At 41.8% G+C, this 22,414-nt stretch overlaps 1 protein-coding gene across 1 annotated transcript in view; it reads right to left on the bottom strand.

The window, feature by feature from the left end:
* Nucleotides 1-544: 544 nt before the first annotated feature.
* Nucleotides 545-22,414, bottom strand: part of LOC134350180 (uncharacterized protein C6orf118-like) — a 61,652-nt gene continuing 39,782 nt past the window's right edge. Inside the window, exons 7-10 of the mRNA XM_063055151.1 lie at nt 19,963-20,153; nt 12,012-12,065; nt 2,364-2,425; nt 545-1,090 (exon numbers count right to left, since the gene is read on the bottom strand). Of these exons, the coding sequence (XP_062911221.1) occupies nt 1,021-1,090; nt 2,364-2,425; nt 12,012-12,065; nt 19,963-20,153 (377 nt within the window). The 3' untranslated portion in view covers nt 545-1,020. The remainder of the gene's footprint in view (nt 1,091-2,363; nt 2,426-12,011; nt 12,066-19,962; nt 20,154-22,414) is intronic.

Below are 22,414 nucleotides of genomic sequence, written 5' to 3'. Positions count from 1 at the left end.
CCTCAGCCTGGAGGTAGGTGGAGTCAGCTGGTCAGAGCCGGAGCCAGGTCCAGGTTCAGAGCTGGAGTTGGAGGTGGAGGTGGCCAGGGCCAAGGTCAGAGCTGGAGGCAGCTGGGGACAAGGTCCCACATCCAAAATACAAATGTTGTACTAAAAACAATCTATTTTTAGCATGATAACAGGGCTGACAGCTCTGATTAACTAGCTGGTATATCAGTGTGTGGACATCTTTAAAGCTAAGTGAATAAAGCATAAAGTGAGTACATTCTTCCTCATAAGCAAGAAGCAAAAGCTGTAGCTCTACTGTTAGGAAAGTAACAGCAAAAGGTGATTTTAAAAGGCAATTATTATTCAGAGAACATGTACTGGGGAGAAATAAAAATTAAGGATAAGAAATTGAAATGGAAACAGAAGATTATGAGGAAGTATAAAAGAAGAATTCTAGTTCAATTTCAGGGAAATCAAAATACACTTTATTGGAATACAGTTAATTTAAAATAGGGATTAGGATCCCATTTTTGACATCCAGTTCAGCCTTGATTTTTATTACCCCATCATCAACAAGCATTCCTTTAGTTGTCCAAGCTTTGGAACTCACTCACTGAGCCAAGTCATCTCCTTGCCACCCCTCCACCTTTAAAAAGCTCTTAAAACAAAACTCTGCCAAACTTTTGATCATTTGCTCTAATATCTTCATACTTAGCTTGTAACAAACCTTATTCAAAAACACTCCCATTCAAAATTTAAGACATCTTACTGTGTAAAAAGTGTTATATAAAAACAAGATGTTGTTGCTATAATTGGGAAAGAACTTTCAGAATTATACTGTACAGAGGTGGATCTAATGTTGAAATTCATTGAATAACACAAACATATGAAAATTATTATCCTTGTCAAACTATTGCAAAGCTCAAACTCTACCAAACTACTTTGTTAGTGCTAACATTTTCAGTGCCCAGATATTGGGGTAAATAGGGCTGTGTAAGAAGTCCGGTAAAATGGTGGGGACATATTGCCCCATTACCCAGAGACAGCAGCAATGTTATTCTCAGCAGGATCCAAAAGGTCATTAACCATCTGCCAAAAGCTCCTAAACAGAAAAACATTTAAAATCAATTATAAACAGATTCTCTAGGTCTTCAAGATTGTTTAATGGCATTCTTCAGTACACAAGTATAAAGGAGATTGAAATAATTGTTACTCTGGGTCTGATTTAGCATAAAAATGAACAATAAGCATAAAGAAGACAATAATAAAACAATAAATATACAAACATTTGTAAAAGCAATGCTATAAAACACAATGTACAAGTAACACACACAACACGCTGGAGGTCGGGCAGCATCCGTGGAAACGAACAGACAACGTTTCGGGCCAAGACCCTTTGTCAGGACTGAAGAGGGAAGGGGCAGGGGCCCTATAAAGGAGGTGGGGGGAGGGTGGGAAGGAGAAGGCTGGTAGGTTCCAGGGGAAAAACCAGTAAGGGGAAAGGTAAAGGGGTGGGGGTGGGGAGAAGCAGGGAGGTGATAGGCAGGAAAGGTGAAGAAGGAATAGGGGAAAGCATAATGGGTAGTAGTAGGAGGAGGAACCATGAGGGAGGTGATAGGCAGCTGGAGGAGGGGGCAGAGTTTGCTGCCTATCATCTCCCTCATGGTTCCGCCTCCTTCTACTACCCATTGTGTTATATATACATAAGATTAGAGTATGGCTATAAATACATAAGATTAGCTTATATACATAGACTGATTGTATGTACTGAGAATCTCAATAAGATACTAATTCTGTAAATAGTAATCCTATATTTCTTTCCAGCTGCTCTATTGGACTCAACTTAGACACAGACTTGGATAGTAGAGAACAATAGATATCTGCTTCATCTTATTTTCTCCTGAAGAGTCAACTGTAAAATGTGTTAGGTACTTCTACTCATCACACTCAAATTAAAATAGATAGATCTGTTGTGTGTGCAGTCTTCGGTTCACAGAGAGCCATAGAGGGACTCAAGATATCGAGGGCAAAAGGTCCACCAGTACAAAGGAATGGAAGATTAGACCACACCGATATTACACAGTAATAGGATTTTTTTGTTGAAAACTTTCAAAACTGTAACTGCTCCTGGCTGCTTAGAAGTCACCAATTTAAAACCAAACAAATTCAATTTACTGAGACTTGAGGTCAATCTAGTTTACATTTATAATTATTAATAAGCAGGGATGGGATAGGACAACAAAGTTTATAGCCTGATATATATTTAAAGTTAGTTCGACAACTTCTAAACTCACCCAAAATAAAAATTGGAGCATTGTTTGACTCCAATCTATACTTTTTAAAAAAAAATGTAATAGGTTATGGTAAATACTTACTCTCTGACACTTTTGCTCACTTTGTGTTCATTAAGGATATTTTCAATATAATTTTCAAAAGCCTAAATTCAGAAAATGGAGAAATGTAATGAAACACATAAAATAAAAAATAAATTACAAATTATATTACTATATGATATTCTAGAGTTCCCACAAGACACTCCAAAACACTTCCACCAATAAGTACTTCATAATGTAATCTTTGTTATTAAGTACCTGGTGCAGTGGCCAATTTAGATAGATAGATAGATAGATAGACATACTTTATTGATCCTGAGGGAAACTGGGTTTCATTACAGCTGCACCAACCAAGAACAGAGTACAAACATAGCAATACAAAAACCACAAACAATCAAATAATAATATGTAAACCATGCCAGATGAACATAAGTCCAGGACCAGCCCACTGGCCCAGGGTGTCCGACCCTCCAAGGAAGGAGCTGCAAAGTTTGATGGCCACAGGCAGGAATGACTTCCCATGAGGCTCAGTGCTGCATCCGGTGGAATGAGTCTCTAGCTGAATTTCTTGTGCCCAACGGTGTAAATGATGTTACACACCGACGTCGGGTTGGCAGACGGATGGTAGAAAACTTGCTTCACTCAGCAAGTTTTCTCAAACTGCGTTTTGTTAATGGCCAGTTGTCAGAGGTCATGATGTTGTTTCAAGGTGAGGGCACCATGGGAAATTCCTACATGTCTTTATCCATTGCTTTGATGTTTATGTGAGACAGCAAATGGGGACTTCAGTTTAATGTTTCACCCAAAATTTAGCACAACTGCCTCAGTACTGCGCTGCATTATAAGACCATAAGACCATAAGACAAAGGAGCAGAAGTAGGCCATTCGGCCCATCGAGTCTGCTCCACCATTTTATCATGAGCTGATCCATTTTATCCTATTAAGTCCCACTGCCCCGCCTTCTCACCATAACCTTTGATGACCTGGCTACTCAGATACCTATCAATCTCTGCCTTAAATACACCCAAAGACTTGGCCTCCACTGCTGCCTGTGGGAACAAATTCCATAGATTCACCACCCTCTGACTAAAAAAATTTCTTCACATCTCTGTTCTGAAAGGGCGCCCTTCAATCCTGAAGTCATGTCCTCTCGTACTAGACTCCCCCATCATGGGAAACAACTTTGCCACATCCACTCTGTCCATGCCTTTTAACATTCGAAATGTTTCTATGAGGTCTCCCCTCATTCTTCTAAACTCCAAGGAATACAGTCCAAGAGCGGACAAACATTCCTCATATGTTAACCCTCTCATTCCCGGAATCATTCTAGTGAATCTTCTCTGTACCCTCTCCAACGTCAGCACATCCTTTCTTACATAAGGAGACCAAATCTGCCCACAGTACTCCAAGTGAGGTCTCACCAGTGCGTTATAGAGCCTCAACATCACATCCCTGCTCCTATACTCTATTCCTCTAGAAATGAATGCCAACATTGCATTCGCCTTCTTCACTACTGACTCAACCTGGAGGTTAACTTTAAGGGAATCCTGTACAAGGACTCCCAAGTCCCGTTGCATCTCAGAACTTTGAATTCTTTCCCCATTTAAATAATAGTCTGGCCATTTATTTTTTCTGCCAAAGTGCATAACCATACACTTTTACTTTCCAACATTGTACTTCATTTGCCACTTCTCTGCCCATTCTTCCAATCTATCCAAGTCTCTCTGCAGACTCTCCGTTTCCTCAGCACTACCGGCCCCTCCACCTATCTTCGTATCGTCAGCAAACTTAGCCACAAAGCCATCTATTCCATAATCCAAATCGTTGATGTACAATGTAAAAAGAAGCGGCCCCAACACTGATCCTTGTGGAATACCACTGGTAACCGGCAGCCAACCAGAATAGAATCCCTTTATTCCCACTCTCTGTTTCCTGCCAATCAGCCAACGCTCTATCCACGTATGTAACTTTCCTGTAATTCCATGGACTCTTATCTTGATAGTAACCTCATGTGTGGCACCTTGTCAAAGGCCTTCTGAAAATCCAAATATGCAACATCCACTGCATCTCCCTTGTCTAGCCTACTGGTAATTTCCTCAAAAAATTGTAATAGGTTTGTCAGGCAGGATTTTCCTTTAAGGAATCCATGCTGAGTTCTGCCTATCTTGTCATATGCCTCCAGGTACTCTGTAACCTCATCCTTGACAATCGACTCCAACAACTTCCCAACCACCGACGTCAAGCTAACAGGTCTATAATTTCCTTTTTGCTTCCTTGCACCCTTCTTAAATAACGGAGTGACATTTGCAATCTTCCAGTCTTCCGGAACCATGCCAGAATCTATCGACTTTTGAAAGATCATCGCTAATGCCTCCGCAATCTCCACAGCTACTTCCTTCAAAACACGAGGGTGCATTTCATCTGGTCCAGGAGATTTATCGACCTTTAGCCTATTCAGCTTCCTGAGTACTTTCTCTGTCGTAATTGTGACTGTGCACACTTCTCTTCCCTGCCACCCTTGAGTGTCCGGTATCCTGCTGTCTTCCTCAGTGAAGACTGATGCAAAATACTTGTTCAGTTCCTCTGCCATCTCCTCAACTCCCATTACAATTTCTCCAGTATCATTTTCTATCGGTCCTATATCTACTCACACCTGTCTTTTAATCTTTATATACTTGAAAAAGCTTTTAGTATCCTCTTTGATATTATTTGTTAGTTTCCTTTCATAGTTAATCTTTTCTCTCTTAATAACCTTCTTGGTTTCCTTTTGTAAGGTTTTAAAAACTTCCCAATCCTCTGTCTTCCCACTAATTTTTGCTTCCTTGTATGCCCTCTCCTTTGTTTTAACTTTGGCTTTGACTTCTCTTGTCAACCACAGTTGCATCCTTTTTCCACTCGAAAATTTCTTCTTTTTTGGAATATACCTGTCTTGCACATTCCTCATTTCTCGCATAAACTCCAGCCACTGCTGCTCTGCCGTCTTTCCCGCCAGTGTCCCTTTCCAGTCAACTTTGGCCAGTTCCTCTCTCACGCCACTGTAATCTCCTTTACTCCACTGAAATACCGACACATCAGATTTTGGCTTCTCTTTTTCTAATTTCACAGTGAACTCAATCATGTTATGATCACTGCCTCCTAAGGGTTCCTTCACCTCAATCTCTCCAATCACCTCCGGTTCATTACACAATACCCAATCCAGTACAGCCGATCCCCTAGTGGGCTCAACAACAAGCTGTTCTAAAAAGTCATCTCGCAGACATTCTACAAATTCTCTCTCTTGAGATCCAGTGCCGACCTGATTTTTCCAATCTACTTGCATGTTAAAATCCCCCACAATTATCATAACACTGCCCTTCTGACAAGCCTTTTCTATTTCCAGTTGTAATTTGTAGTCCACATCCCTGCAGCTGTTTGGAGGCCTGTATATAACTGCCATCAGGGTCCTTTTACCCCTGCTATTCCTTAGCTCAACCCATAAAGATTCTGCACCTTCTGATCCTATATCACCTCTTTCTAATGATTTAATATCATTTCTTACCAATAAAGCCACGCCTCCCCCTCTGCCTACCGTCCTATCCTTCCGATACACTGTGTATCCTTGGACGTTCAGCTCCCAGAGACATGCATCCTTTAGCCAGGTCTCAGTGATGGCCACAATATCATACCTGCCAATCTGTAGCTGTACAACAAGATCATCCACCTTATTCCTTATGCTGCGTGCATTTAAGTACAACACCTTAAGACCAGTATTTGATACTTTTTGCTTTGATTTCACTGCAACTTTATTGCACTGCAACTCATCCCAATGGCTACACATTTGCCCCATCACCTGCCTGTCTTTCCTGACATCTTTACTGCTCACTATCTTAGATTTATTTCTGTTTTCCCCTTCCTCCGCTCTATCATTCCGGTTCCCATCCCCCTGCCAAATTAGTTTAAACCCTCCCTAACAGCTCTATTAAACGTTCCCGCCAGGATATTGGTCCCCTTTGGGTTCAGGTGTAACCTGTCCTTTTTGAACAGGTCATACTTTCCCCAGAAGAGATCCCAATTATCCAAGAATCTGAAGCTCTGCCCCCTACACCAGTCTCTCAGCCAGGCATTCATCTGCCTGATCCGACTACTCTTGCCCCCGCTAGCACGTGGCACAGGTAGCAATCCCGAGATTACTACCCTGGAGGTCCTGCTTCTCAACTTCCTTCCTAACTCCTGGAAATCTCTCTTCAGGACCTCCTCCTTTGTCCTGTCTATGTCATTGGTACCAACATGTACCAAGATAACTGGCTGCTCACCCTCCCCCTTTGGAATATTCAGGACTCGATCCGAGACATCCCGTACCCTGGCACCTGGGAGGCAACACACTATGTGGGTATCTCTGTCAGGCTCACAGAATCTCCTGTCTGTTCCCCTGACTATGGAATCCCCCACGACTACCGCATTTCTCTTCTCCCTCCTTCTCTCCTGCACAACAGCGCTTGGGATATTGTGTGCTTGGGATATTGTGCTCCACTGTCTGCAGTGGGCTTTATAGAAAGAAAGATTCATAGAAAATGTAAGAATACTATCTCTGCATTGTGGAACTGAACATTTAAAAAACTTAAAAGTGATGGATATTTGAAGATAGATGGTTGCAATGTAATTTTCCCAAAATAATCCGCAGATGCTGTGATCAAAGCAACACTTTCAGTACACTGGATGAACTCAGCAGGTCGGGCAGCATCAGTCAGAAACAATGAGTTGATGTTTCGGGCCGGAACCCTTCATCAGGACTGAAGAAAGATGGGGAAGGATTTGAAGAATGCTTGTAGCTTCAGTTGAAAGACCAGTAATTTGAAAGACAAAGGGGTGGGGGAGGGGAAGCATTGACGTCATAGCCCTTGAAAACAACTGTTTCACTCAGCAAGTTGTTTTCAAGGGCTATGACGTCAGTGCTTCCCCTCCCCCACCCCTTTGTCTTTCAAATTACTGGTCTTTCAACTGAAGCTACAAGCATTCTTCAAATCCTTCCCCATCTTTCATTCTTCAGTCCTGACAAAGGGTTCCGGCCCGAAATGTCGACACATCGTTTCTGACTGATGCTGCCCGACCTGCTGAGTTCATCCAGCGTACTGAAAGTGTAATTTTCCCATTAGTGGCACTTGGTAGACAGAAATACAAAGTTGAAGAATTGGGTGCAGGAAGTAGCATTGACCATTCTTCAGTGAGTAAAGTGTATCACTAGGAATAGGGAAAACTATCTTCAGAAGAGTTTATCAGCTTAAGGAGTCCTTCACTAGGATTGTCCGCACTACATTCTCTGTATTCCAGAAGCTAAACTATTGCACCCATTCTCCTGATAACAAAACCCGTCAGAATTCAGTGCCACAAGTAAAACCAAGCAAAAAGAGTCAATGATTCATGGAACTCCCACCAGTTTAGTTATACTGCTTATACGCTTAATTTTTCAATTACCATTCAAGCATATTAAGCAAATCTGAGAGAGACCTGCAATCTAAGCTCTTTGAATTTGAATTACAAATATGATTTTGACTAAAGCCATAAAAAGTCTTCCTAAGATACTCAAATGTTTGTAATAAAAACAAATTTTAAAAAACATTGGTTTGCCCTGCTTCTGTTTAAGAGGGACTTTAAGTATAAAGGGAGTAACAAGAAGATCTGTAACCCAGCATCAAGGCCTGTTTTATGGCAGGTATGTACTTGGATAGAGAAATTGGTAGGTGCTGATCAAAGACACTTGGACATAAGGTAAGCAACTGTGTAACTCGATTAAACTCAAACATCCACAATTATCTATGGCTGCCTAAATCACTCAACACTAACTCCCTCTCTTGAATTTCATGTTCTATCCAGAACTTTATCCATGTTCCACCCAGAACTTTATCCATGTTCCCTGGGATATACATGTAGTCTCTGGTGTGTTGTATCATAAGCTTTTCATTCTTAGAACGTTGTGAAGATTTGGCATGTCATTTAAAACTTTCACTCGCTTCTATAGGTCTCACTTTCCTCAGATCCCACACCACCAAGTTCAGAAACAGTTATTTCTCCTTAACCATCAGTCTCCTGAAGTAGAGAGAATACCTTCACTCAACTTTACTCACCCCAACATTGAACTGAATCAATAATTTATGGACTCACTTTCAAGAACTTTTCATCATGTTCTCGATACTTATTGTTTATTTTTTCATTTTTATTACTTTTTTTATCTTTTTGTATTTGCAGATTGTCTTTGTTGTATGCAGTTTTTGGTTTATTCTGTTGTGTTTCTTTGTATTTAGTGTGAATGCCAACAAGAAAATGAATCTCAGGTGACCTATGTACAAACCCCATTTCCAGAAAAGTTGGGATATTTCCCAAAATGCAATAAAAACAAAAATCTGTGATATGTGAATTCACGTGAACCTTTATTTAACTGACGAAAGTACAAAGAAAAGATTTTCAATAGTTTTACTGACCAACTTAATTGTATTCTGTAAACATACACAAATTTAGAATTTGATGGCTGCAACACACTCAACAAAAGTTGGGACAGAGGCATGTTTACCATTGTGTTACATCACCTTTCCTTTTAATAACACTTTTTAATCGTTTTGGAACTGAGGATACTAATTGTAGTAGATTTGCAACTGGAAATTTTGTCCATTCTTGCTTGCTATAAGACTTCAGCTGCTCAACAGTCCGTGGTCTCCATTGTCTGATTCTCCTCTTCATGATGCGCCATACATTTTCAATACGAGATACATCTGGACTGGCAGCAGGCCAGTCAAGCACACACACTCTGTGTCTACAAAGCCATGCTGTTGTAGCCCGTGCAGAACGTGGTCTGGCATTGTCCTGCTGAAATAAGCATGGACGTCCCAGGAAGAGACGTCGCCTTGATGGCAACATATGTCTCTCTAAAATCCTAATATACACCTCAGAGTCAATGGTACCTTCACATACATGCAACTCACCCATGCCATGGGCACTGATGCACCCCCATACCATCACAGATGCTAGCTTTTGCACCTTTCGCTGATAACAATCTGGATGGTCGTTTTCATCTTTGGCACGGAGAACTCGGTGCCCGTTTTTTCCGAAAACTAGCTGAAATGTGGACTCACCTGACCACAGCACACGGTTCCACAGTCTTTCGGTCCATCTGGAGATGAGCTCAGGCCCAGAGAACTTGCTGGCGTTTCTGCATAGAGTTGATGTATGGCTTCCTCCTTGCATAATACAGTTTCAAATTGCATTTCTGGATGCAGCGACGGACTGTGTTGAGTGACAATGGTTTTCCGAAGTACTCCCAAGCCCAGGTGGCTATAATTGTCACAGTAGCATGACGGTTTCTTAGGCAGTGCCGCCTGAGGGCTCAAAGATCACGCGCATTCAACAGTGGTTTCCGACCTTGCCCTTTTCACACTGAGATGTCTCTGAATTCTCTGAATCTTTTCACAATATTATGTACTGTAGATGTTGAAAGACCTAAATTCTCTGCAAACTTGCATTGAGAAACGTTCCTTTTGAATTGATACTTGAATATTCTGTGCACTTTTCAATCTTATATTAACTCTGTCCCAACTTTTGTTGAGTGTGTTGCAGCCATCAAATTCTAAATTTGTGTATATTTACAAAATACAATTAAGTTGGTCAGTAAAACTATTGAAAATCTTTTCTTTGTACTTTTGTCAGTTAAATAAAGGTTCACGTGAATTAACATATCACAGATTTTTGTTTTTATTGCATTTTGGAAAATATCCCAACTTTTCTGGAAATGGGGTTTGTACATATATGGTGACCTATATGTACCTTTATCATAATAAACTTACTTTGAACTCTTAACTTTAGTGTGCCTATACATTCTGCAGTACCTACTTTGTGCTGCTGTAGGTCAGATGAACAAAGGAGTCAAAAATTGTTAATAACCACTCTTCAGTGATTTCCTATCCACCTTTTGAAACCCCGGTCTTCACTTGTGAATATCTCCATAGACTTTTTTAAAAATTAAGTGCAATCGTGAACAATAGCCAGATCAGAAATGCTGATCAAGTCAGCTAGTTCCCAAAGAGAACTCTGATAGGCCAATCGGATGGTTCACTGCTGCTCAGTGATAGAACACAAAAATCATATGTGCAATTAAGAAACATTAAAAAATAGTAGAAATACTGGAGTCATGATGATTATGATGAAGTCTGCTGGAGAGAGACATTTATACACATACTGTCCTCCATAATTCAAAGAGATTGAAGGATAAAGTTGCAGGGTGACAAAATGTGGCAGGAGCACTTGGAACTAAAAACTAATCCCTACCGGGAGAAAACAGCACCTGTTCTTTCCGCACTGTTCTCCAGCAGTTTAAGGACTAAGTCCAGCCGGAACATAACTCACAACTGCTCTTGAATAGTTAGGTATTAACCCTACCTACCAACAGCCAAGCATTGCCATCCTGGTCCCCTTCATGATAGCTTATGAAGAAGCATGTGACTTCCCTCCCAGAGATGATAGGTGTTTGTGTACTCGACTCTTGAAAGCTTGGACCCCATTGTCGCAGATGTTTCCAACCACAGCATCTGGAAGGCTGTTCCAAATTCTGATAGCACAGTGAAGGAAGCTTCTATCCAATGTGTAGGTTCTCGAATCAGGCATAGAAACAGCATGAGCAGGCATAGATAAACTTGATCGTGTGGTACGCTGTCTCTCATAAGACCTCTCCCTAAACCCACAACTCCACATTTTGCTTCTAATTCTGACACTTTTTGTTTTTTTCTGTCTGTGGGCTGTGGTAAAAGCAGTCTGCAACATTCTACATGAGGCCTTCTTCCTCGTTATTGTTCTCTCATCCAAAAACTTTCCCATTCTACCTCCACTAATGTCTTTCCTCAACTGCCGACTTTCAATTGTTTTCCAGCTTTAGGGAGTACCTTTCAGTGAATCTTTAATTACACCAAAGGACAATGATTGCCTGAACCTTTGGAGCACGATTATGTGACGATCCATGTTGGCTGAGGCTGATGTTGATAGTGTCCATATGAACTGCAACGAGTTGATCAAGACTCTTTATACAGGATCAACAATCTGCTGGGAGAGCACAGTGAGTCAAGCAGTATTTGTAGATGGAAAGGAATTGTCAACATTTTGGGTCAGGTTCCAGTATCTGCCGTCTCTTGTATCTGAAAGGCCTAGGACATGCAGAGAAGTTTCCCGTGGTGGGGGAGTCTAGGACCAGAGGGCACAGCCTCAGAATAGAAGGACATCCCTTGAGAACAGAGAAAAGGAGGAATTTCGTCAGCCAGAGGGTGGTGAGTCTGTGGAATTCATTGCCACAGATGGCTGCAGAAGTCAATTCATTGGATGTATTTAAAGCTGAGGCTGATAGGTTCTTGATTAGAAAGGGTATTAAAGGTTATGGGGAGAAGGCAGGCAAATGGGGTTGAGAGGGATAATAAATCAGCCATGATGGAATAGCAGAGCAGACTCGATGGGCCAAACAGCTTAATTTTGCTCCTTTGTCTAATGGTCTTATAGTCTTTATGCTGGAATCCCAAGTCCACCAACAGCTAGAGATCTTAAATTGACTACTAACATCAGTAAGACAGATTAATAAAATCTTTGAAGGACTGCATAATGGTTACGTTAACCCAAAAGTACCTTTAGGGAATTAGGAATTTTGAGAAATACAGTGAATTAAGTAAAACTGTCCTTACTTACTGCTATTTTCCTGTGAAGAAATGCATTGGATTGCTGCAGCTTTGCAACTTCACCCTGTTGTTAGAATAGAAAATTAGCTGCAATATTATCATTTTTCTCAAAAACAAACACTAATCTAGTGAATGAACTTTTAGTAAAAGCATAGGCCATTATTTTACCTTGATGAATTGTCCTGAAACACTGATTCCTCCTGTAACTCACATTACTTCTTCACAGTTCAACAATGAGGAAGTGTGCGCCTCAAATAGCCTCTGACAACCAAGTTCAGCACCTGGCCTTCACGTGTGGCTTAGCTACTAAGCCCAGCAGAACTGTTTCTGCTGACAAAAGAAGGGGCAAAGGCAGATAATGGTGCCTTAAAACCAGTCACGCAGATGGGGCTTATTAGCTGTGGTTGGCAGCTCATCTAGGAGAAGGAAAACTCTGATCTCAAACTTCCGCTGCCTTGCAGTTATACCTACCCATGGAGAAGGCTTCGGGAGTAAACCCTGAGGGAAAAATCTGGAGCTGGAGTCCCTAAGGCAGTCCTACATTGAGTTCAACACTGACTGGGAGCTCCTGTGATGCTGCTGGTACCAAACTGTATCGGTCTCTGCCGTTCCTTTGGGTTCATCAGTTTCGTGGAGAGGGAGAGCTTGCTACATGGACAACAGGTTGCTCTCCATATTGTACTGCCCAGGCTTGTGTATCTAGACAGCTAGGACACAATATCCATGGTTCCACAGTTTTACACAAAGCACTAAGAAATTCATCCAACCCAGAAGGCTTGTGATGGATATGCAAAGACTCACAGTAAAAGTGATTTAAAAAGCTTAACAGGAGCATATTAGTGAACTTACTTACCCCAATATTTAACTGGACATCAGAGTATTGGGCAATAAGGGAGTCAACTTTTGGGAAACTTCAAAAAAGCTACCAGAATGTTTCTGGCTCAACAAAGAAAGATGCATTGCTGGAGACTGAGGTAGCCCAATGAGATAGCTTGGTTGAAGGAGGGCAGGATTAGCAGTTTAATATTCTGGGGTTCTGTTGTTTTAAAGGTGACAAAGCAAGAGGAATTAAGGAGGAGGGGTAGTGATACTAGTCACAAAAATGTCATGGCAGTGCTCAGTCAAGATAGATTGGAACTCTTCTAATGAGGTGTTATGGTGAAACTGAGGAATAAGAAAGGTATGAGCACATTAGTGCAGCTATATTACAGGACACCCAACAGTCTGCGGGATTTAGAGGAACAAATTTGGAGAGAGATTTTACACTGTTGCAAAAAACATAAGGTTGTTATAGTAGGTGATTTTAACTTTCCACATATTGACTGGGACTCCCATACTGTAAAAGGACTAGATTTGTCAAATGTGTTCAGGAAAATTTCCTTATTCAGTATGTAAAAGTCCCAGTGAGAGAATGTACGATATGATCTGCTATTAGCGAATGAGACAGGGCAGGTGACAGAAGTTTGTGTAGAGGAACACATTGAATCTGGTGATCATAATGCCATTAGTTTCAAAGTAAATGGTCCGCAGGTTGAGATTCTAAATTGGAAAAAGGCTAATTTTGATGGTAGCTCAAAGGATCTGGCAAGAGTGGATTAGGACAATCTGATTTCTGGCAGAGGTGTACTTGGTAAGTGGGAGGCCTTAAAAAGTGAAATTTTGAGAGTATCAAGTCAAGTCAAGTCACTTTTTATTGTCATTTTGACCATAATTGCTGGAACAGTACACAGTAAAAACGAGACAATGTTTTTTAGGACCATGGTGCTACATGAACAATACACTGAACTATGTAAAACAACACAAAACTACACTAGACTACAGACCTACCCAGGACTGCATAAAGTGCACAAAACAGTGCAGGCATTACAGTAAATAATAAACAAGACAATAGGCACAGTAGAAGGCAGTAGGTTGGTGTCAGTCCAGGCTCTGGGTATTGAGGAGTCTGATGGCTTGGGGGAAGAAACTGCTACACAGTCTGGTCGTGAGAGCCCGAATGCTTTGGTGCTTTTTGCCAGATGGCAGGAGGGAGAAGAGTTTGTATGAGGGGTGTGTGGTGTCCTTCATAATGCTGTTTGTTTTATGGATGCAGCGTGTGGTGTAAATGTCTCTAATGGCGAGAAGAGAGACCCCGGTGATCTTCTCAGCTGACCTCACTCTCCGCTACAGGGTCTTGCAATCCAAAATGGTGCGATTTCCGAACCAGGCAGTGATGCAGCTGCTCAGGATGCTCTCAATACAACCTCTGTAGAATGTGGTGAGGATGGGGGGTGGGAGATGGACTTTTCTCAGCCTTCGCAGAAAATAGAGATGCTGCTGGGCCTTCTTTGTTATGGAGCTGGTGTTGAGGGACCAGGTGAGATTTTCCGCCAGGTGAACACCAAGAAATTTGGTGCTCTTAACAAGCTCTACTGAGGAGTCGTCGATGTTCAGTGGAGAGTGGTTGCTCCGTGTCCTCCTGAAGTCAACAACCATCTCTTTTGTTTTGTTACATTCAGAGACAGGTTGTTGGCTCTGCACCAGTCCGTTAGCCGCTGCACCTCCTCTCTGTGTGCTGACTCATCGTTCTTGCTGCTGAGTATGAAGCTTATGGAATACAAGAAATGCAAAGCAACACTTAAGAAAGATATTAGGAGGGCTAAAGGAAGGCTTGAGGTTGACCTAACAGACAAGGTGAAGGAGAATCCTTGGGGATTCTACAGATACAGTAAGTTAAGAGCAAAAGGATTGCAAGGGACAAAATTGGTCCTCTGAAAGATCAGAATGGTAATCCATGTGTGGAGCCAAAAGAAATGGGGAGATCATAAATGAATTTTTTGCATTTGAAGTTACTCAGGAGACAGACAATAGAGTCTATAGAAGTGAGGCAAAGCAGCATCAACTTTACAGACCCTATAGAAATTACAGAGGAGGAGGTGTTTGCTGTCATGAGGCAAATTAGAGTGGATAAATCCCCAGGGCCTAACAAGGTGTTCCCTTGGACCCTGTGGGAGACAAGTGTAGAAAATGCAGGGGCCCTAGCAGAGATACTTAAATCATCTTTAGTGATAGGTGAGGTACCGGAGGACTCAAAGATAGCTAATGTTGGTACACTGTTTCAGAAATACTCTAAAAATAAACTATGAAATTATAGGCCAGAGAGCCTGATATCAGTGGTGGGAAAGTTATTGGAAAGTATTCGAAGGGACTGGATATATAAGTATTTGGATAGACATGAACTGATTAGGGATAGTCAGCATGGCTTTGTACAAGGACTTCAGGACCCGAGTTATAAGGAAAAATTAAATAGGTTAAGACTTTATTCTTTGGAACGTTGAAGATTGAAGGAAATTTGATACAAAATTATGAAGGGTATAAATAGAGTAAATGCAAGCAGGCTTTTTCCACTGAGGTGGGGGGGGGGGGGCTACAACTAGAGATCATGTGTTAAGGGTGAAAGGTGAAAAGTTTATGGGGAACATGAGGGGAAACTTCTTCACTCAGAGGTTGTGAGAGTGTGGAACGAGCTTCTAATGCAAGTGATGCATATGAGTTTGATTTCAACATTTAAGAGACGTTTTGATAGGTACATGGATGGTAGGGGTAGGGAGAGCTATTGCCCGGTGCAGGTCTATGGGAGTAGGCAGTTTAAATGGTTCAGCATGGACTAGATGGGCTGAAAGGCTTGATTCTGTGCTGTACTTTTCTATGATTCTAAATGACAATGGGAGAAGACTTGGCAATGAGTAATCACTATATCATAAGGTCTAGATGGGTAACATAGAGGACAAGAAGCAGTTAAAAGCCAAACCTCTTAATTCCAGGAGAGCTAACTTCAGTAGGTTAAAGTAGGACCTGGTCAAGGTAAAGTGGAACAAATAATTGACAAGTAAACTGTAACAAAACAAAATGTGTTAATTTTAAAAGACAAGTTCTAGTTTAAGCCAAGTATGATCATAAGGGGAAGGATAGGGAAACCAAAACCAGAGTTTCACAGATGACAAAAAGAGAGTGTAATAAAGCAAAGAAATAGGGAATGTATGATTCGTGACAAATGAATAATTCAACAAGTACAAAAGCTGAACATTGTGGCAGGGAGGGGAACCACAGAGTTTTAGTGAAAAGTTATTTTTCAGCCTGGTGGAGATTGTCCAGAAATGTTCCCCAGCAGCTAAAGCTACTATCTTGTAGATAATTATTATGGATTTGGATATGGGTGTGCAAAGTAAACTGTCAAAATTTTACAGATATTGAATTTTGACACAAGAACACAGGAAATGCTGGAGTAAGCTACCAATCTCCTCAAGCTTGCCCCACTGTTCATTGACTGATCAATGCTGGGCTCAACTCCTCTTCTGTGCGAGTTCTACAAAACCCTTCATTCCTTGATCTTTCAAATACATATCTATCTCTGCCTTAAATACATCTAATGATCTGGCCTCCACCGCTGTCAGGGGCAGAGAATTCCGGTCATTCTAATCTGAGAGAAGGCATTTCTAAACAATTCAACTTACATGACCCACCCCTTATTTTGTAGCTATATCCACTTATTTATGACTTACCTGCTCTCAAGAACATTTGATCAATCAACCATGTTAGGATCTCAAATATTGTAATAAGGTCGTCACTCATTCTGAACTCTAAGGAATAAGGACCCAAACTGTTTAGCCTCGTTTGATAGGTCAACCCTTTCATCACAGGAATTATGCTCAGTCAATCCCCTTTGGACTGCCTCCAGCACTACCTCATCTTTCCTAAGCAAGGGGATCAAAACTGCACTCAGCATTCCATGTGTGACCTCACCAACACCCTGTTCTTAAATCCAACCCTTTGGCATGAGAGGACAACATTCTACTTGCCTCTTAGCTGCTTGTTGGACCAGCCTGCTGGCTTTTTGTAATTCATACACTCAGATACCTAGATCCCTCTGAACTTCACTAATTTGCACACTCTCTCCATTTAGATAATAATCCACCTTTTGATTCCTCACATCAAAGTGCGGATGACCTCACACTTCCCCATATTAAACTATAGGATTTCGCCCAATCACTCAATCTAAATCCCATCAAAGAATTATAACGTCCTCGTTACAGCATGTATCACCCATTTTCATAGCATTGGCAAACTTGGACACCTTACACTTAATTCCTTCCTCCACAAATTTAATGTAAATAGTGAACAGCTGAGGGTCAAGAACTGATCCCTAGGCTACTCCACTTGACACATCCCTGCAGCCCTATGAAAATGGACAAGGGAGAGCCAGTGAATGTAGTGTACCTGGACTTTCAGAAAGCCTTTGATAAAGTCCCACATAGGAGATTAGTGGGCAAAATTAGGGCACATGGTATTGGGGGCAGAGTACTGACATGGACTGAAAATTGGCTGGCTGACAGGAAACAAAGAGTAGCGATTAACGGGTCCCTTTCGGAATGGCAGGCGGTGACTAGTGGGGTACCGCAGGGTTCAGTGCTGGGACTGCAGCTGCTTACAATATACATTAATGATTTAGATGAAGGGATTAAAAGTAACATTAGCAAATTTGCCAATGACACAAAGCTGGGTGGCAGTGTGAAATGTGAGGAGGATGTTATGAGAATGCAGGGTGACTTGGACAGGCTGAGTGAGTGGGCAGATGCATGGCCGATGCAGTTTAATGTGGATAAATGTGAGGTTATCCACTTTGGTGGTAAGAACAGGAAGGCAGATTATTATCTAAATGGAGTCGAGATAGAAAAAGTGGAAGTACAACGAGACCTAGGTGTTCCTGTACATCAGTCACTGAAAGCAAGCATGCAGGTACAGCAGGCAGTGAAGAAAGCTAATGGCATGTTGGCCTTCATAACAAGGGGAATTGAGTATAGGAGCAAAGAGGTCCTTCTGCAGCTGTACAGGGCCCTGGTGAGACCACACCTGGAGTATTGTGTGCAGCTTTGGTCTCCAAATTTGAGGAAGGACATTCTTGCTATTGAGGGAGTGCAGCGTAGGTTTACAAGGTTAATTCCCGGGATGGGGGAACTGTCATATGTTGAAAGATTGGAGCGACTGGGCTTGTATACACCGGAATTTAGAAGGATGAGAGGGGATCTGATTGAAACATATAAGATTATTAAGGGATTGGACACGCTGGAGGCAGGAAGTACGTTCCTGCTGATGGGTGAGTCCAGAACCAGAGGCCACAGTTTAAGAATAAGGGGTAGGCCATTTAGAACGGAGTTGAGGAAAAACTTTTTCACCCAGAGAATGGTGGATATGTGGAATGCTCTGCCCCAGAAGGCAGTGGAGGCCAAGTCTCTGGATGTTTTCAAGAAAGAGATGGATAGAGCTCTTAAAGATAGCAGAATCAAAGGTTATGGGGATAAGGCAGGAACTGGATAGTGATTGTGGATGATCACCATGATCACAGTGAATGGCGGTGCTGGCTTGAAGGGCCGAATGGCCTACTCCTGCACCTATTGTCTATTGTCAGCCTGAAAAAGACCTATTTATTCCAACTATTAGTTTTCTATGTGACAGTCAATTCTCAATCAATACTAACACACCTCCTCGAATAGAATAAGTTCTTAAATTTATACACCAGATATGGCACCTCATCAAATCTAAATGCATTACGTTAACAAATTCCCTTTATCAGTTCTCCCTAACGCATCCCCAAAAAATTCAAGCAAATTTGTCGAGTATGATTTCCTTTCATGAAACTTTACTTGATTATATTCAGCTTTTCTGAACAATTAGCTATGTTCTCTTTGATGGCACAAGAGACTGGAACCTGCAGCAACAAACAATTCAACAGTATCTGATGGGAGAGAAAAGAATTGTCAATATTTCGCATCAAAACCCTGCATCAGGGCTGAATGCAAGGTATCAATGCCAAACACTGGCAATTCCTTTCTCTCCATAGATGCTGTTTGACCTGTTGAGCTCTTCGAGCCACTTGTTCTTTGCTCTGTTCTGCTTAGAGTATTGCCTGCCACACCTTGCCAACAGGTGATGTTAAACTAACTGGCCTGTAGTTCCCTGCCTTCTGGTGGACTTGTAGTGAGCAGTAAGGAAGATAGTAACTGACTTCAAGAGGACAGAGGTAAGTTAATGGATAAGTGTGAAATGGTGCTGTTTGGCATAAAGAACCAGAAAAGCCAATATAGCTTCAATGGCCCAGCTTTTTAAGAGCTTGCATGAAACAGAGGACCAGGACTAGAATATCAAGGTGTATAAATCTATGGCAGGAATTGTGGGAAGAGTCATTAGTGGAAAAGAGAGCGATGTGTCAGAAATGGTACACGTGAATTTAAAAGCAAGGTGAAAGTTGGTGGCAAAGGTGATAAAGTTGATGAGGTGCTGGAAATATCAAAGTAACAGAGAAAAAGTTGAGCAGTGGTACCGGAGGTGTTTGGAACAAGGACTGTTCCATGCAGTCATCGAGAAGATAGGCATAATTAGGGTCCATGTGGGTGCTCATGGCTACATCTTTAATTTGTAGAAAGTGAGAGGATTCGAAAGAGAAGTTGTTCAGGGTAAGAACAAATTCAGCCTAATGGGCAAGAGTGTTGATGGAGGACATCCGGTTTGAACTTTGTTGTAAAAAGAAGCAGAGGGCTTTAAGCCTTTCCTGATTGGGGGTTGGGGGCGGAGGTGTATAAAGACAGAACATCTACTACGGTGTGGGACCAAGGGATAAAAAGTAGGTGGTGTACATGGGAATGGACTGGACAAGTGGAGAGAGAAGTCAGGGTATGAAGGAGTAAGCTCAGTCAGTCAACAGCAGGCAGGAACAACAAGCCAACCAGAGCAGATCTTCGGAAAGAGATGGAAGAGGGAAGTGTGGGTACATAGATCTTCTGATGTGATGAGATCTATAACAGCGTGGGAGATGGTGGCTTGACTTTCACTGGTGGATCATGGTTCAGGGGTTGGTATGAGGAGGTATCTGAGATCTGTCCAAGCAAGATGACAAAAGTTGGAAAGAAGACAACAATCATAAGTACCTGAGAGTCTCTGAGAGAGCTCTGCATAGCATTAGTGACTGCAGAGGGCACCATGGAATTCTTCAGCTCACTCTCCAACTCTTGAATCTGGGCATTTGTTTGATCAATTCTGTTCCTCAGTAACACAATTTTTTCTGTGTCGGACAGCTGGTGACCTTTGGTTTTAATGGGTTTCATAATAGGCTGTACATCTGCAAGGAAACAAATTCATGACTTCAAGATGGCTCTGCGGTATTCTGAGCCAATAAGGGGCGTCCCTTTCCTGTTAAATTTGTGCAGAACAAGGCCTCATCAAAATGTCTCTTTGCCTTCAACTGATGGGCAAATGTTTGTCAACTATTGGCTTAACTTCAAAATTATGTCAAGGAATATATTTCATCCATTAAGGAGGGCAGAGTGGACCTTGATTTAGCAACATGACACAACAAAATCATAGGGGATGCAAATTCATTACAATACTTTTGCAGATTAATTCTGTTTGGAAAATAAATTAGTTTCAGGAATGATATCAAAGGACTTCTATTAAGGATCAGAAGATATGGAGCAAAAACATTAAATGCAACATGGTCTCTTTTTGATCCATGTGGAGAGATAAATAAAGATAACTTTTCAGCCTCATGACCAACCACGGGGCTTGTTGCATCTTCCCCAGAAGCTGCCTGACTTCCTGAGTCTTTTCTGCACTTTCTTATTTTTAACTCATTTTCCAACATACACGGTATTTGGCTTCTTATTCCCATTCCCACTTTTTGCAACTTGAAAAGAGATCCGCTTGATTTGTCATATGTACATCAAAAAACCAAAACACAGAGTGAAATGCATCGTTTGCGACAAATCAAATCAGCGAGGGTTGTGCGGGGTGGGGGCAGCCATCAAGTGCCGCCAATGTTCCTGATGTCAATATAGCATGATGACAACTTACTAACCGTAACTCTAACCTACATCATTGGATTATGGGAGTAAACCAGAGCACCCTGAGAAAACCATGTAGTCACAGGGAGAATGCTCAGCCCTTAACATGACCAGTTACTATTTACAAATTTTAAGATGATGCAGTGCCACACATCATGATGGTATGCTTCTACTTTCTTTGGATGATTAATTGAGGACCTGCTGTAAAGCTTAAAAACATTACAAAGCTAGTGCTTTGCTCCATCATTCATCACCACTTATGGTGTCGATAAGTGGTGAATCATCAAACATTCCCATTCGCGACTACTGAAGCTGAAATCCACAGTCACAACCATGGGTACTTCAGTAAGAAACATCATTTAAAAATTAAATTTTAGAAAATTTGTTTAAAAAATCTATTGATCCTCAAAATTGAGAGACTCAGGTCATGAGTGCAGTTTCCCTTTAAGCAAACAGAAGTGGGGAGGGCATACTGGTCTGACAGGTACATTTGAAACAGAGGCATTAGACCCCACTCCTGACTATTCTGCTTGTGAATGTAATCTCTGAAAAGTAAAATTGAAGACCTCAAAGCAAGATTGCAGTACCAGTGGGGCATCAGGGACTGCTGCGCACTTAGCCTCACAGCAACATGGCTCACCTGCGCCATTTTGAATACAGCACTGCAGCCCGATGGCTTCACCATTCTCTGTAAAGACAGGTCAGTAAGTCTTTTAAAGGTAGAGGAGGGGGAGTATACTTCATGATTAACTCATCATGGTCCACAGACATGACAGTTCTGTCTCATCCTGCTCACAAGACCTGGAACATCTAGCGGTCAAGTGTTGTCCATTTTATCTGCTGAGAGAGTTTTCTGCCATCATCCTGGTAGCAGTGTGCATCCTACCTCAGGCCAACATCAGGCAGGCACAGGAGGAGCTGAGCACTGTAATCAACAGTCACGAAATAGTGCACCCTGATACCTTCCCCATCACTGAGGGGATTTCAACTGGGCCAGCTTGAAGAAGTCTCTAAACAGCTACCACAATGCATCATCTACAGAACCAGGGGTGCCAACACACTTGGCCACTGTTATACCAGTAGCAGGAGCTGTGCCATCTCATGTCCACACTTTGGAAAGTCTGATCACCCAGCTGTACTTCTATTCCCAGTGGATAGGCAGAAACTGAAGACAGCAGCACCAGTGGTAAGGACCAAGAAGCTATAGTCAAGAGAAGTTGTAGAATCACTTTGAATCAGTGGACTGGATGATATTCAGGGATTCATCTTTGAATATGAATGAATGTGCCACAGTTGTCACTGACTTCATCAAGACCCTTATGGATGAGTGTGTGCCTTTGAGAACATACCAGGCATACCCAAACCAAATTACAGCTCAGCGTTCAACACTATCATACCCTCAGTACTAATTAAAAAGCTCCAAAACCTGGATCTCTATACCTACCTCTGCAACCAGATCTTTGACTTCCTCTTTGGGAGACCACATGCAGATCAGAAATAACATCTCCACTTAGCTAACAATTAACACTGGTGGCACCTC

This window comes from Mobula hypostoma, chromosome 8 (genome assembly GCF_963921235.1).
Source record: "Mobula hypostoma chromosome 8, sMobHyp1.1, whole genome shotgun sequence".
Taxonomy (NCBI): domain Eukaryota; kingdom Metazoa; phylum Chordata; class Chondrichthyes; order Myliobatiformes; family Myliobatidae; genus Mobula; species Mobula hypostoma.
The sequence above is the reverse complement of the archived record's forward strand: the minus strand, read 5'-3'. Positions and strand labels throughout refer to the sequence as shown.